The 12,576-nt window shown below is 40.3% G+C and overlaps 1 protein-coding gene across 1 annotated transcript; it reads left to right on the top strand.

Annotated features, from left to right (window-relative positions):
• The first annotated feature begins 3,402 nt into the window (after positions 1-3,402).
• Positions 3,403-3,961, top strand: LOC142176201 (uncharacterized). Its single transcript, XM_075243317.1, has 2 exons — positions 3,403-3,696; positions 3,797-3,961. Exons 1-2 carry the CDS (start codon positions 3,403-3,405, stop codon positions 3,959-3,961), a joined length of 459 nt encoding a protein of 152 aa, XP_075099418.1.
• Positions 3,962-12,576: the final 8,615 nt, after the last annotated feature.

The raw sequence follows: 12,576 nt of genomic DNA, 5'->3' as shown, positions 1-12,576 counted from the left end.
TTAACATACCTGGAATAGGGAAAAATCCGTATAATATTCTTGGAAAAGATTGTACCGTACTCCTTTAGAACCGCAAAATTTTACGCTGGTACGGTTCTAATAATTCTCGTTGGAATTGTTTGCAAAATTTTGTTGGAAGCCTTTTTTTGGACGAGCTTAGCGTCTGTTCTTGAGCATTTGTGTATCACAATTCACTTTTGATATCCTTGGTCATCTCAAACTCATTTACCTATTCATACCTTCTATTTGTTAACTCACTGCTCAAAACTGGGTCATCTAAATTGTATTGGAGGCAATATTAATACTTGTGTTAGATATCAAGACTTCAGTAGAGCTATATGAATTTGGGTTCCAATTCTGATCCAAAAAATAAACTAAACTCTTTTAGAGAAACCAATCTTGTTAAAAGCTACCAAACTTTATAACTTTAAGGGTTTAACACAATGATAGCTTATATGACTACTTAGTCATATGTTGGTAAGCTTTCTTGCTGCCACATTTTTTTGGGGGAAATTATTAATCTTTACCCCCTTATTAGTTAATTAGGTAATGTCATGTTATCCGTAATTAACCAATTACTCGCATAATTAAAGATTGACTCAAATTACTTAAAATTCTACTTATTTTTAATATACTTTATACATCATACTACCGTGGTCATATGGTACTTTGCATGGTACTAGTCCATAATAATTGGGTATTATCGCTCGACCTATATTTTATCCCAAATCGGCCACCTTAAAGGAAGCTCGTTTTCTTTAATTCGTGTACCTTTTATCCTTTATGACACTTATTCATTGCTTGTTATAAATAGCATAAATACGTTAGTCTCAAGCCCCCGAGTCTACATCAATTAACTAAAGACGAAACTTTTAACGTACGAAACGCGAGATGTAACATTGAAAACTTATGAAAAGAAGAAGAAGAAGAAGAAGAAGAAGAAGAAGAAGAAGAAGAAGAAGAAGAAGAAGGACAATGAAAGAAGAGAGCCCAAGAGGGAAAAGAACCTGGTCCTCAAGAAGGACAACAATGACTCAAGTGGTGAAGACAGGGACATGACCTACTTGACAAAAAGATTTCAAAAGATGGTTCGCAGGAATGGAGGCATTCCAAAAAGGGGAAGTAGCAAGCCAAGAAATTATGACCTCTGTCATAAATGTGGAAAGCTAGGACACTTCATCAAGGATTGACCCCTCCTAAAGTAAGATCAGTATAATAACAACTTTGACAAAGCAGCCAAGGGGAACCAGGTTCCTGACAAACACTTCAAGAGGAAGAATGATGCTGACAATGTTGTAAAGCAAGCTCTTGCTGCATGGGAAGACTCCTCTAGGAAATTTGAAGAAGAAAATGACCATGGTGGTAGTACAATGATGGCAGTGGAAAATGAAACAACTGAGTATGATTCAATCTATGCCTTAATGGCTCAATCTGATGACAACGACGATGAGGTAAACTTTCTGGATGTTTAGAGAAATCTTAAATTTTACTCTCCTAAAAAGTTCATGTCATTAGCAAATGTGCTAATTGATGCATAACATAGTCTTATAAATGATAAAGATGCATTAACTATGGAACTAGGGGAAGCTAAACAAACCAGAGATGACCTAGTAGTCGTTGTAGTCAATTTAAAAGAAACAATAGAGAACTTGAAAAAAGAAAACAGTGCCTTAGAAGAGAAAATTGCTAGTATAGAAAATAAAAGAGATGATCTAATGGTTGTTGTGGTGGACTTAAAAGAAACCATTGAGTGTGCAAGTAAATAAAAAGAAACCTTGACTGAGAGAGTTGCTATCATTGAGCAAGAAAGAGATGACCTAGTAGTGGTGGTAGTAGACTTGAAAGAAACAATTGAAGAATTTAAAATGGTAAATAGGCCTGGAAACTCCTAAAAAGGAAAGGAAGTTGCAAGTGAAGCACACATTAAGCTTGAAAATGAGTAAAATTTGGTGAAGACTAGTTTGTGTGCTGAACTTGAGAAAAACAAACAGCTTCAGGAAGAACTAGGGAAAGTAAAGAGTGATCTTGAAAAATTGCTTAAGTGGACCTGGTCCTCTGATGCTATCACTGCCATGTATACCAACTCTGGGGAAACATGCAGGGTATTGGGTTTTAAAGGTAAAAGATTCCCTACAACCCTCATAGCAAGTGTATTATGGTACCTGACAATTGGCTGTGTACCCACTGTGGTAGCAATGGGCACCTCAAGGAAAACTGCATGGCCAGGGTTCAATCTCATCAGAAAAATAAAGTCTTTGCTGAGAGAGTAATTACTGCAAGAGGGCCTGATCCATCAAACAGGAAACATATTTTGCTTGCTTGGACTAAGAGAGCACTCATTCATTCCTTTTCTCTTAAAATCTTAATAAGGGACCCAAACTTGTTTGGGTTCCTAAATCTAACTCTTGATTCCTTGTGCAGGGAGAAGCCAATAATGACATATGAACATCGGCTACTCAAAGGACAGGACTAGAAATACAATCAATTTTCCTTCACTAAAAGCCCTATAAGAAGAGAGTGTACCCTTTTCAAAATAGCTAAAAGGGGGTACGCTCTAGGAGTTGGAAGATTTGTGTCAAAGGAAATAAGGTGGAATTCTTGTCTAGGATATGCACAATCTCAAATCCTGTAACTGGTGAGGTGATGTTGTAACCAAAAGACACAAGAGTACTTATGTTGATGTGCTTGAGCCTCTGCATAGTAGAGATATAAGTTGGTTAAGTTGTTGAAGACAATGCTGAACTATGGGACATAAGACTGGAGCATTGCAAGTTGTTTATCACTAAACAAACTGGATCTGAAGGACCTGGTTCATGGTCTGATCAAGTTGAGTATCAAGTAACATGATGTGTGCAATGCCTATGCAAAACGAAAGCATGTCAGATCTTCATTCAAGCCCAAAAGGGGCAGACAGCACTTCAGAACCAAGGATAAGATCTTTCAAGTAATTGTGGCTTTTGTCAAGAAGATCCAGGTATAGATAGAAACAAACGTGGCTTGCATCAGATCAGATCATAGAACATGTTTGGATAATGCCATAGTGGATGAATTCTATATTCAAAGAAGAATTACTCAATCGCTTAGCTCCAAGAACACCACAACAAATGGAGTTGTTGAAAAGAAGAAAGGGACTCTTGAAGATTGGGCATAGTCAATATTATTTGATAGAGGGATTGCAACTTCTTGACCAAAGTTGTTGACTCAATTAAGGATATCTGGGTACAATTGTTATGCTCTCAACAATGGGAAGGGTCAGGTTTGAAAATTTGAAGGTAGAAAAGATGGAGGAATCTTCCTAATGTACTCATCTCAAAAGGGAAAAAAATACCGATCAAGGTAGAGAACGCGCATTAATTCCAGCAAGAAACCGGGTCCCGCGTCTACAACAATAGAAGCTGGAAAATGAGTTATTGGAAAAAGGGTTTCGGCATAGAAGCATCACAGGTCATCGGCACTCCCATTTCCATAGCTACACGCCCAGATATAGATGAACCTGGTTCTCCTCTAAATCAAACCACACATAGAGACATCACTGAATCACTCATGTATATCACTGCAAGTAGACCAGACATCGTGCTTAGAGTTGGGTTTTGTGCAAGGTTTCAGTCAAATCCAAAGGATTCTCATCTGAAGGCTGGTGTAAGAATTTTGACATATCTTAGAAAACACAGGACCTGGTTCTCTACTATCCTTCAAGTAATAGATAGGAAAAGCTCACCTGAAATGGGACATTTTTTGGGTTCCTGTCTTGTCTCATGAGGCTCAAGGAAGCACAATTCAATGGCACTCTCAACAGCTAAAGCAGAATATGTATCATCAGCCTCCTACTGTGCTCAAATGTTGTGGACCAACAGAAAATTGGAAGAACTTGAGTCCAACTCAAGAGGGGCCAAACACAATGATTTCTAAAGATCAAGTTGCAGACATCTTCACCAAAAGCCTTGGGAAGAAAGCATTCTGAGAAAAATTGCCTTGCACTAGGGGATGATAAACCCCAACTGAGAACCTGGTTCCTCATGATTGGTTATGAAAGTCATAGTCACGTAAAAGCTAGCTAAAGTATTTTTTGGCTAAGTCTAACTTACCTATATACCGTTACAGGTAGACACGCATGATAACTACAAAAGCAGATGCTGCAGTGCATGATAAATAAGGGGTTAAAATCACTTGCCAAACCTATCAGGGAACCTAGTTTTTCTGATATAGGTTAGTAGCTTCTTTATTCTTTCATACACAATTTAAAATGGACAAAAACAATGACACATCATCATCAGCGTGACAGTATCTTTAAGATGTGTCTTTTCATCCAAAGCGTTACACCTTATTCTGATCAATACAACTCCCCAAGCAAAAGGGTTGCCACCATTTCAGAACCGGTCCCTCATCATAAATAAATCAACATCACAATCCTTCTCTTCCAAATTTAAAAATTTCTCCTTGTCTTCTCTCTTCTCAATTCACAACCTTGCGAGTACAGTCTCACCATGTCTGAAAATCAAGCAACCTCCAGTGTTCCTGACAACACCGTGATTGAGTCCTCACAAGTCAGCATTCCAGTGGTAAACTCCTCCCCCAACCCAATCAATAATCCAAACCCTAAAGCAGAGTCTCCTCCACACTTCACTCCCTCTCCTACCCACTCCAAGTCTGCACCTTATTTGAGAATATTTATCCTCCTCCAGTCTCACCGGTCAAATAGAGTCAACAGGGTGAACAGGGTTAATAGGGGAACCTTGTTCAGGAATCATCAACCCTCTCCATGGTTGGGAACTCGAGTGAAAATCCAGTGATTAGTCATGAAGAGGCTGAGACAACTATGACTGGCTACGATTCTACAAGTGTCACTCCTTCTTCTGCTAAAATTTTCATGAAATCACAAGAAAGAGAGGGGATAGATAATATGATTTCCATTGCTTCAGAAGGGATTATTGTAGAGAAATGTGCAAGAGGGTCAGAGCCTTAGAGGGAAGAGCCTCAGCTATTAGAAGAAAAAGGAGCACTTGTGCCATTTGAACAACCGGCACAAGATGATGCTACTGGGGTCCCAAATGATGAACCTGACCCCTCCGTGGAGGATCTAGGTCAGGAGGCATCTCCCCATGCTAGTGTTGATCCTGCTCCTTCTCCCCACTTCTGTGCTGAGCCTTTTAATATGGTGGTGCCTGAGTCAACTCCTGACAGTTAAGAAGACGCAAATGATTTGGCATATGCTAGTTTTATCAAGGCTAGGACTAAGCCAGTGGTAACTTCAGAGCCACCTCTTAAGCGACACATTACACGGTTGCAGAAAAAGGAGGCTCTAGAGTCTGCTCTCAAGAAGAGTAAAAGGAGCCGAAGAAGGAGAAGGTTCGTCAAGGATAGAAAAGTTATACAAGAAAAGGATGTCCCTATAGTTGATGTGGATGAGGAAACCAAAGAGGAACCTAGTTCCCTGAACTGCAAGTCTTCAAGGAAGAAGCATTATCTCTCTCAATCCAAAAGGCACACTTCTGAGGGTGCTGAGAGTCCTTCCAAGAGTGTTGATGCTATTTCCAATGAAAAGTTGGTAAAAAATCTTGGTGACAAGACAGTGAAGGAGAGTGGTGATAAGTCTGATGAGGAAGAAGTAGAAAAATCTGTTAAACATATACAGAACAAGTCAGGAGAGAAGAAAAGGTTTGTTGGCAAGTTAGTGAAAATAAAAAGGGATGATGATGATAATGAGGAACCTGGTTCCATCAAGAAAGCAAAAGTTAGTGGGTCTTTGAGGTCTGAGAAAAGGAAGTTGGGGAATTATAAAGTACTGTGGGGCCGCACATTTGCCTCTGACATTCTAGAGATTACTGGGATGAGATAATTAGTGGACATTTGTGATTCTCAATAGTGGACCAATCTGTTTACAAGTGAGGCTCCTATAGTATACGAAGAGAAGGTAAGGAGTTTCTACACCAGCCTCTTCATAATAGATGGTGATCAAATCTGTGTGTTGGTAAATGGGGTGGACATAGTGATGGACTCTGCCTTATTGGGATCAATTCTGGGTGTTCCTGCCAAAGAACTGTCATCTGTTCAGGGTGCTTGCACACCAAATTTCAGAAATTCCATTGTCAAGGACAAGGCAGTACAACATGGGGAACAAGTGCATAAGAAGGCACTCCTTCCAGTATATCAGTTGCTCTTTGATATGGTTAACAAAGTGTTGCTTCCCCGCACTGAAAGAATATCTGTTGTGTCCAAAGCTCACTTATTCCATATGGAAGCCTTGGATACTTTTACCACCATCAACTTGCCTGCTATAATGATTGAGCATATGCAGAAGGTAGAAAACCTTAAAGATGGGAATCCTGGATTGCCTTATGGGTTCCTTCTCACAAAGGTCTTTGCGTTTTTCAAAGTACCTGTGGGTCAGGCCAAAGTGGGCACCAAAAAGCAATTCTTTTCAAAAACTACTCTTGAGGAGTGTGAGTGCATTGATAAAGTCGAAGGAGTTAGAAGAACTTCCACAATCTCTCAACTGATAAATGCTCAGAATAGCGCCACAGAGGAGATTCGGAAGTTGAAGGCTAGGAATGCGATTCTTGAGAGTCAACTCAGTCAGTTGCAAGAGGAACCTGGTTCTAGTAGTTCACACAGCTCAGAGGTTGCACGCCTAACAAAGGAGAATGTTGAACTCAGGAAACATGTGAAGGATCAAGAAAGACTGTTCAGTGAGCAAATGTCCGTGAATGCTCGCATCGATCTTGTCCTCCAAACCCTTGCTTCCTCTTCCAAGGCCCCATCCTCTAGTGTCCCTTAAAGAATGCCCCCTTAGTGTCCAGTTTCCAGTGTCTATCATCTTAAGTTGTTTTTGGTGATGTTTTGTTGTTTTTGGAAATTGTTTTTTTGTTTGTTTTAGACTATGGATGAAAACAATGATTCTGCTCCCGCTTGTAAAAGTACAAATCTAGTTAATGAAAGTGATTTCCTTTTTGCTAGCTATGCTACTGCTCTTTTGTTTCTGTTTTCTACCATGTTGTGCGCATATAAGTGGCATAAGTTAGCTATGCTAGATTTTTTTATGCTACTAACTTGTTCTGTGCTTTTTATGATGCCAAAAGGGGGAAGATTTAATTGAATAATAAAGAGCATGACTGAATAATAATCTGAATGGGGGATACAGATTCAGGGGGAACTCATCCAGGGGGAACTCACAAAATTTCAGGTACTGATTAAGGGAGGATGCAGAGATTTGGGGGCAGGGGGAACTCACAAAAGTTCAGGTACTGATTAAGGGAGGATGCAGAGATTCAGGGGGAAACTTAAGGTCTTTCTGGTTCACAGTCTGGTTCTATGTGGCTCTTTCTAGGATTTTTAATTATGAGTTTGTCATCATCAAAAAGGAGAAAATTGATAAGTTACATGTACTTTGGTCATAAGTACTTTATGTTTTGATGATCTAACAAACTTACTATCCAGAACCAGATAAGGAACATGTTACACATTTACAAGACCTTAAGATCACAAGGTTCCAGATTGGGATTCAGTGTGGAATATGATTCAACTCTCCAAAGTGGAAGGAACAGCTGAGGGAACAGGTCCCTACCAGTTCCTGATAAGACTGTACGAAGTTAACTTTCCAGCTGGAAAGTTGCTGCTCGTACACGCTACAGTGCAGGAACAGTGTTGCAGTCAACTTTCTAGGAAAGAATTTTTATCTACCTTGCTTACATCATTGTAAGTGATGTCACACATGTATATATGCATTCAAGGGAGGTAAAACACTATACTTGAACACTTAGAGATTTCAAGAAATGACTGCTGACGTGAACATCCAACAAGCGAGTTTCAAGTGCTTCAAGAACAAAGAACAAAGCACCTACAGACCAGTTCCCACATCGAGTTATTGTATGTCCTTAGTTGAGTTGTGACTTTGTAATAGTCCTTCAATTGTAATTCCTATCTAGCTTATTTAGAAGCATTCTATAGGAATCCTTTTGTAAACCTTAAACTAGTGTGTTTGAGTCATGGCTAGAGTTAGTCATGTTATAAAGTCTTTGTAATAGAGTTATTAAAAGTGTGTTGTAATAGAGTATTACAAGTTAGTGAGGGATTAAGAGTTTAATTCCTAGGTTGCATAAGTTGTAATCTGAAAGTTGCTCAGTAATGAAGTTGAAATACTACAAGGGTAAGTAGTGGTTTTTAATCCCGTTGAGCTGGGAATTTTCCATGTAAAATTCCTCTTGTCATTTATTTACTATTGTGTGTGTGTGTACTGTTGAACCTGATAGAGAACCTGGTTCTCTATAGAGTTTGGTGGACCCTTATATTCTATCATATTGATTCCTTTGAAATGCTCGCAGATTCTTACATTAAGGCCCATGTTGGGCCAGAAAGGTGCAAGCCTAGAAGGCCGATATATTCAATATTGTACAACTAGAGTCCTAGTTGCTACGGGAATTCGTAACCCGATTCTAGAAGGAAGGATGTTGCTCTTGTCTGTTTCGGATGAATGGGCGGATGAAGAATTCACCAAAGGTTTGAATCCGAAAAGTTCCAATTCTTCCAGAAAATTAAAGGAAAGCTTGCCCGAGTTCCATGCAATAACTTAGGTGGATGTTCATAACCGGTACGAGTCAAAGATAAGGATTGAGGTTGAACATTTCGACTTTCCGATGTCGGCTAAAGGTTGGGAGAAGAATAAAGAGAAATAAAAAAGACAATTTTGACACAGATAGACGGCCTTCGAGTGGCCAGTTTTTGCTCTATGAATGGACCAAAGGACACGGCAGAGATTTCCAATCGGCATACAGGTTCGTTACTGATAGAAGAACTGATCGCGGCCGAAACAACAGATCATTACAGGACAAGGAAACATTAGGTTCTCGAGATCCTTCTTACCCCAGACTTTCAGAATCTAACATTAATGTCAGTGTAATAGAGTTGGTGTCGGCTATGAGGAACATTAAAGAAGCACGGTTCTCGAAGCTGATGAGGTCTGATCCCAACCAGAGGGATCATAATTTGTGGTGCGAATACCACAGGATGAACTGTCACCGTACTGGGGACTGTTGTCATCTGCATAAAAAGGTGGCGACATTACTGAAAAATGGCCATCTCAGGAAATTCTTAAGTGACCATGCCACGAACAATTATGGTCGCAATCGTGATAACACAGAGCCCTCAAAAGCTGGAGAAGATCGCCCGCGACTAACAATCAACATGATTTTTTGGGGGAACAAGATTAACGAGGTTACCTTCTCAGTAGCAAAAATGATGAAGATAACAATAACCCATAACAAGAGGCTCCGGGAAGTCGCTAAAGATGACATCACTTTCATGGAGGAAGATATAAATGGATTATTGCTACCGCACAATGATGCATTGGTAATTTCTTTAAATGTATTAGATTTTAAAATCAAATGTGTTCTGGTGGATCTAGGGAGTTCGGCCAATATTATACAATGGAAGGTATTGGAATAAGCCAAACTTACCGGAAGTATCATTCTGGTGATAAAACTCCTCACTGGGTTCAACCTCACAAGCGTGACAACCCGAGGAGAGACCTTACTGCACACAAATGTTGAGGTACTGATGAAGACGACCCTATTCGACGTTGTGGATGGTGATATGGGTTACAATATTATCCTGGGAAGACCGTGGTTACACGAGATGAAAATCGTACCATCGACGTATCATCGGCTGTTGAAATTCCCAACTCCCAAGGGGATTAAACAGATAAAAGGAGATCAACCGGTGACAAGGGAGATGAATGCGTTCTCAGTATCCAGTAGCAAAGGGAAGGAGCATGCGGCATAGCAATTACAGAAACTGGCGCCTGCTCCGGAATCAAATGAATTCAACCAGGGGGAAGAGGCATTAGAATCTTATGAGGTGCCGAGGTATTTCTAGGTACTAGAAAAAACGGACGCAACAAAGTCTACAATGAAAGAGCTTGAGCAAGTCACATTGTTCGAGAAGTTCTTGGGAGGAAATTCCACTTAGGGATCGGACTGCACCCCGAGCTCATGTCTGGGTTTATTGAATTTCTTAAATTTAATGCTGATTGTTTTGCATGGTTGCATGCGGATATGACAGGTATCTCGACGGAAGTGGTCGTACACAAGCTAAGCTTGGATCCCAACATTCATCCGGCAAGACAGAAAAAACGTCTCATTGCCGAGGCCAAAAACAAATTTGTCAAAGAGGTGGTAACTCGCCTACATGATATCGGTTCAATACGAGAGGTAAGACATCTTGACTGACTAGCTAAAGTAGTAGTGGTTCCAAAGAAGAATAATAAATTTTGCATATGCGTAGACTATAAGGACTTGAATAAGACGTGCCCAAAGGACTCGTTCCTATTGCCAAACATTGATCAAATGATCAATGCAATGGTCGGGCATGAGTTAATGAGCTTCCTCGATGTTTACTCCGGGTACAACTAAATTAAGATGAACCTGGAGGATCAGGAAAAAACTTCGTTCATAACAAATTTTGGCACATATTGCTGTAAAATGATGCCCTTCGGGCTAAAGAATGCCAGAGCCATTTATCAGCAGCTCGTAAACAAGATGTTTGAAAAATAGATAGGGAAAACCATGGAAGTTTATATAGACGATATGCTTGTTAATTCTTTGAACGCAGGTGATCATCTAAAACACTTGCAAGAAACTTTTGACGTCTTAAGGAAGCATAAAATGAAGCTTAACCCCGAGAAATGCACGTTTGGGGTTAGCTCAGGCAAGTTCCTAGGATTTCTGGTGTCACAGAGGGGGATTGAGGTAAACCCCGATAAAATCAAAGCCATCGAAGACATCCCAAACCAGCTATCAAGCGTAAAAGAGGTTCAAAGGCTCACAGGAGATTAGTCGCTTTGTTCAGGTTCATTTCCCGTTTACCATAGAAATGCCACCATTTCTTCACACTTCTCAAAAAGAAGAACAACTTCGAATGGACCTCGAAATGCCAGCATGCTTTGTGGGATTTGAAAAGGTACTTGTCAAGCCCTCTGTTACTATCAAAGCAGGAGGAAGGTGAAAAATTATTAATCTACCTAGCAGTCTTGGAGGTAGTGGTAAGCGTCGTTTTAGTCCATAAGGATGAAGGTACACAATCTCACATTTATTATGTTAGTAGAATTTTAACGTTAGCAGAAATTTGCTACCCGCATTTAGAGAAGCTAGCCTTAGCTCTGGTAGTCGTCGCTTGGAAGATAATGCATTACTTCCAATGTCACCCGATAGTTGTGGTGACCACCTCCCCTTGCGAAATATCCTTCATAAGCCCGAAATCTTGTGTAGGTTGGCTAAATGGTCCATCGAAATGAGTGAATTTGACATAGAATATAAATGTAGGACTACAATTAAGTCACAAATGTTGGCCGACTTTGTGGCCGATTCCAGTCCAGGATTGCTACCTCTGGACAAAGAAGCAGTGATGGTATCAGAATCGACATCAGAAGCTTGGACCCTATTTACAAACGGAGCCTCCAACGTAAGAAAGTCCGAACTTGGCATAGTATTAATCACGCCTTCGGAAGAAACCTTAAGGCAGACCATAAAAATGGTTCCTTTAACTAAAAACGAAGTAGAGTATGAAGCTTTGATTGCAGGACTCGAATTAGCCCGGGGACTAGACTCTGAGGTCATAGAAATCAAATGCGACTCCCAACTGGCGGTGAATCAGGTCTACGAGATCTTCGAAGCCAAAGAGGAACGCATGCAACAATACATAGCGAAGATTCAAGCTCTGCTTGTTCGGTTCCGAGAGTGGTTGATTACACATATCCCTAAGGGAGGAAAACGCAGAGGCAGACACATTAGCTAACCTTGGCTCATCAATAAGAATGAAGGGATCGAACTCCGGTATGATCGTACAACTTGTGCACTCGGTTCTGGATGAAGATAACTATTATGAGGTAAACGTAGCTAATTTGGTCTAGGACTAAAGGAATGATATCATTGATTACATTGAGTACGGAAAGTTGCATGATGATCCTAAGGCATCTCGGGCGCTATGCACCAAAGCAGCACGATATAGCTTTAAAGGAGGCCGATTGTACAAGAAAGCTTTCCAATGCCTGCTAGCCCAATGCTTGGGAGCCTTTGAAGTGAACTATGTTATGCGAGAAGTCCATGAAGGAATCTGTGGAAATCATTTGGGCGCAGATTCCTTGGTGCTAAAGTTGGTAAGAGCAGGATATTACTGGCCCCAAATGGAGCAAGACACCAAAGTTTTTGTTCAAAAATGCGATAAGTGTCAACGCTACGCACAATTGGTACATCAACCAACAGAACTATTACGCTCGGTTTTGTCTCCATGGTCGTTCATGAAGTGGGGAATGGATATTATCGGACCACTGCCATCGGCCCCTAGAAAGGTAATGTTTCTTTTGATTTTAGTTGACTATTTTTCTAAGTGGATTGAAGCTGGTCTTTATGAGAAGATCAGTGAACGTGAAGTGGTGTATTTATTATGGGAGAACATAATTTGCAGATTTTGGATACGAAAGGAGATAGCCTGCAACAACGGGCCACAATTTATATGCGCAAAGATCACGAAGTTCCTTGAAGACTTGAAAATCAAAAGGATCACATCATCGCCTTATTATTCGAGCGC

This window comes from Nicotiana tabacum, chromosome 22 (genome assembly GCF_000715075.1).
Source record: "Nicotiana tabacum cultivar K326 chromosome 22, ASM71507v2, whole genome shotgun sequence".
Taxonomy (NCBI): Eukaryota; Viridiplantae; Streptophyta; class Magnoliopsida; order Solanales; family Solanaceae; genus Nicotiana; species Nicotiana tabacum.
Note: the sequence above shows the minus strand (reverse complement) of the source record. Positions and strands in the feature narration are given on the sequence as shown.

What these genes read in the sequence shown, in the direction of transcription:
- LOC142176201 (XM_075243317.1), top strand. Translation starts at nt 3,403, where the DNA reads ATGAGTTATTGGAAAAAGGGTTTCGGCATAGAAGCATCACAGGTCATC. An exon ending in GGTTCTCTACTATCCTTCAA is followed by an intron (nt 3,697 to 3,796) that starts GTAATAGATAGG and finishes CACTCTCAACAG; the next exon opens with CTAAAGCAGAATATGTATCA.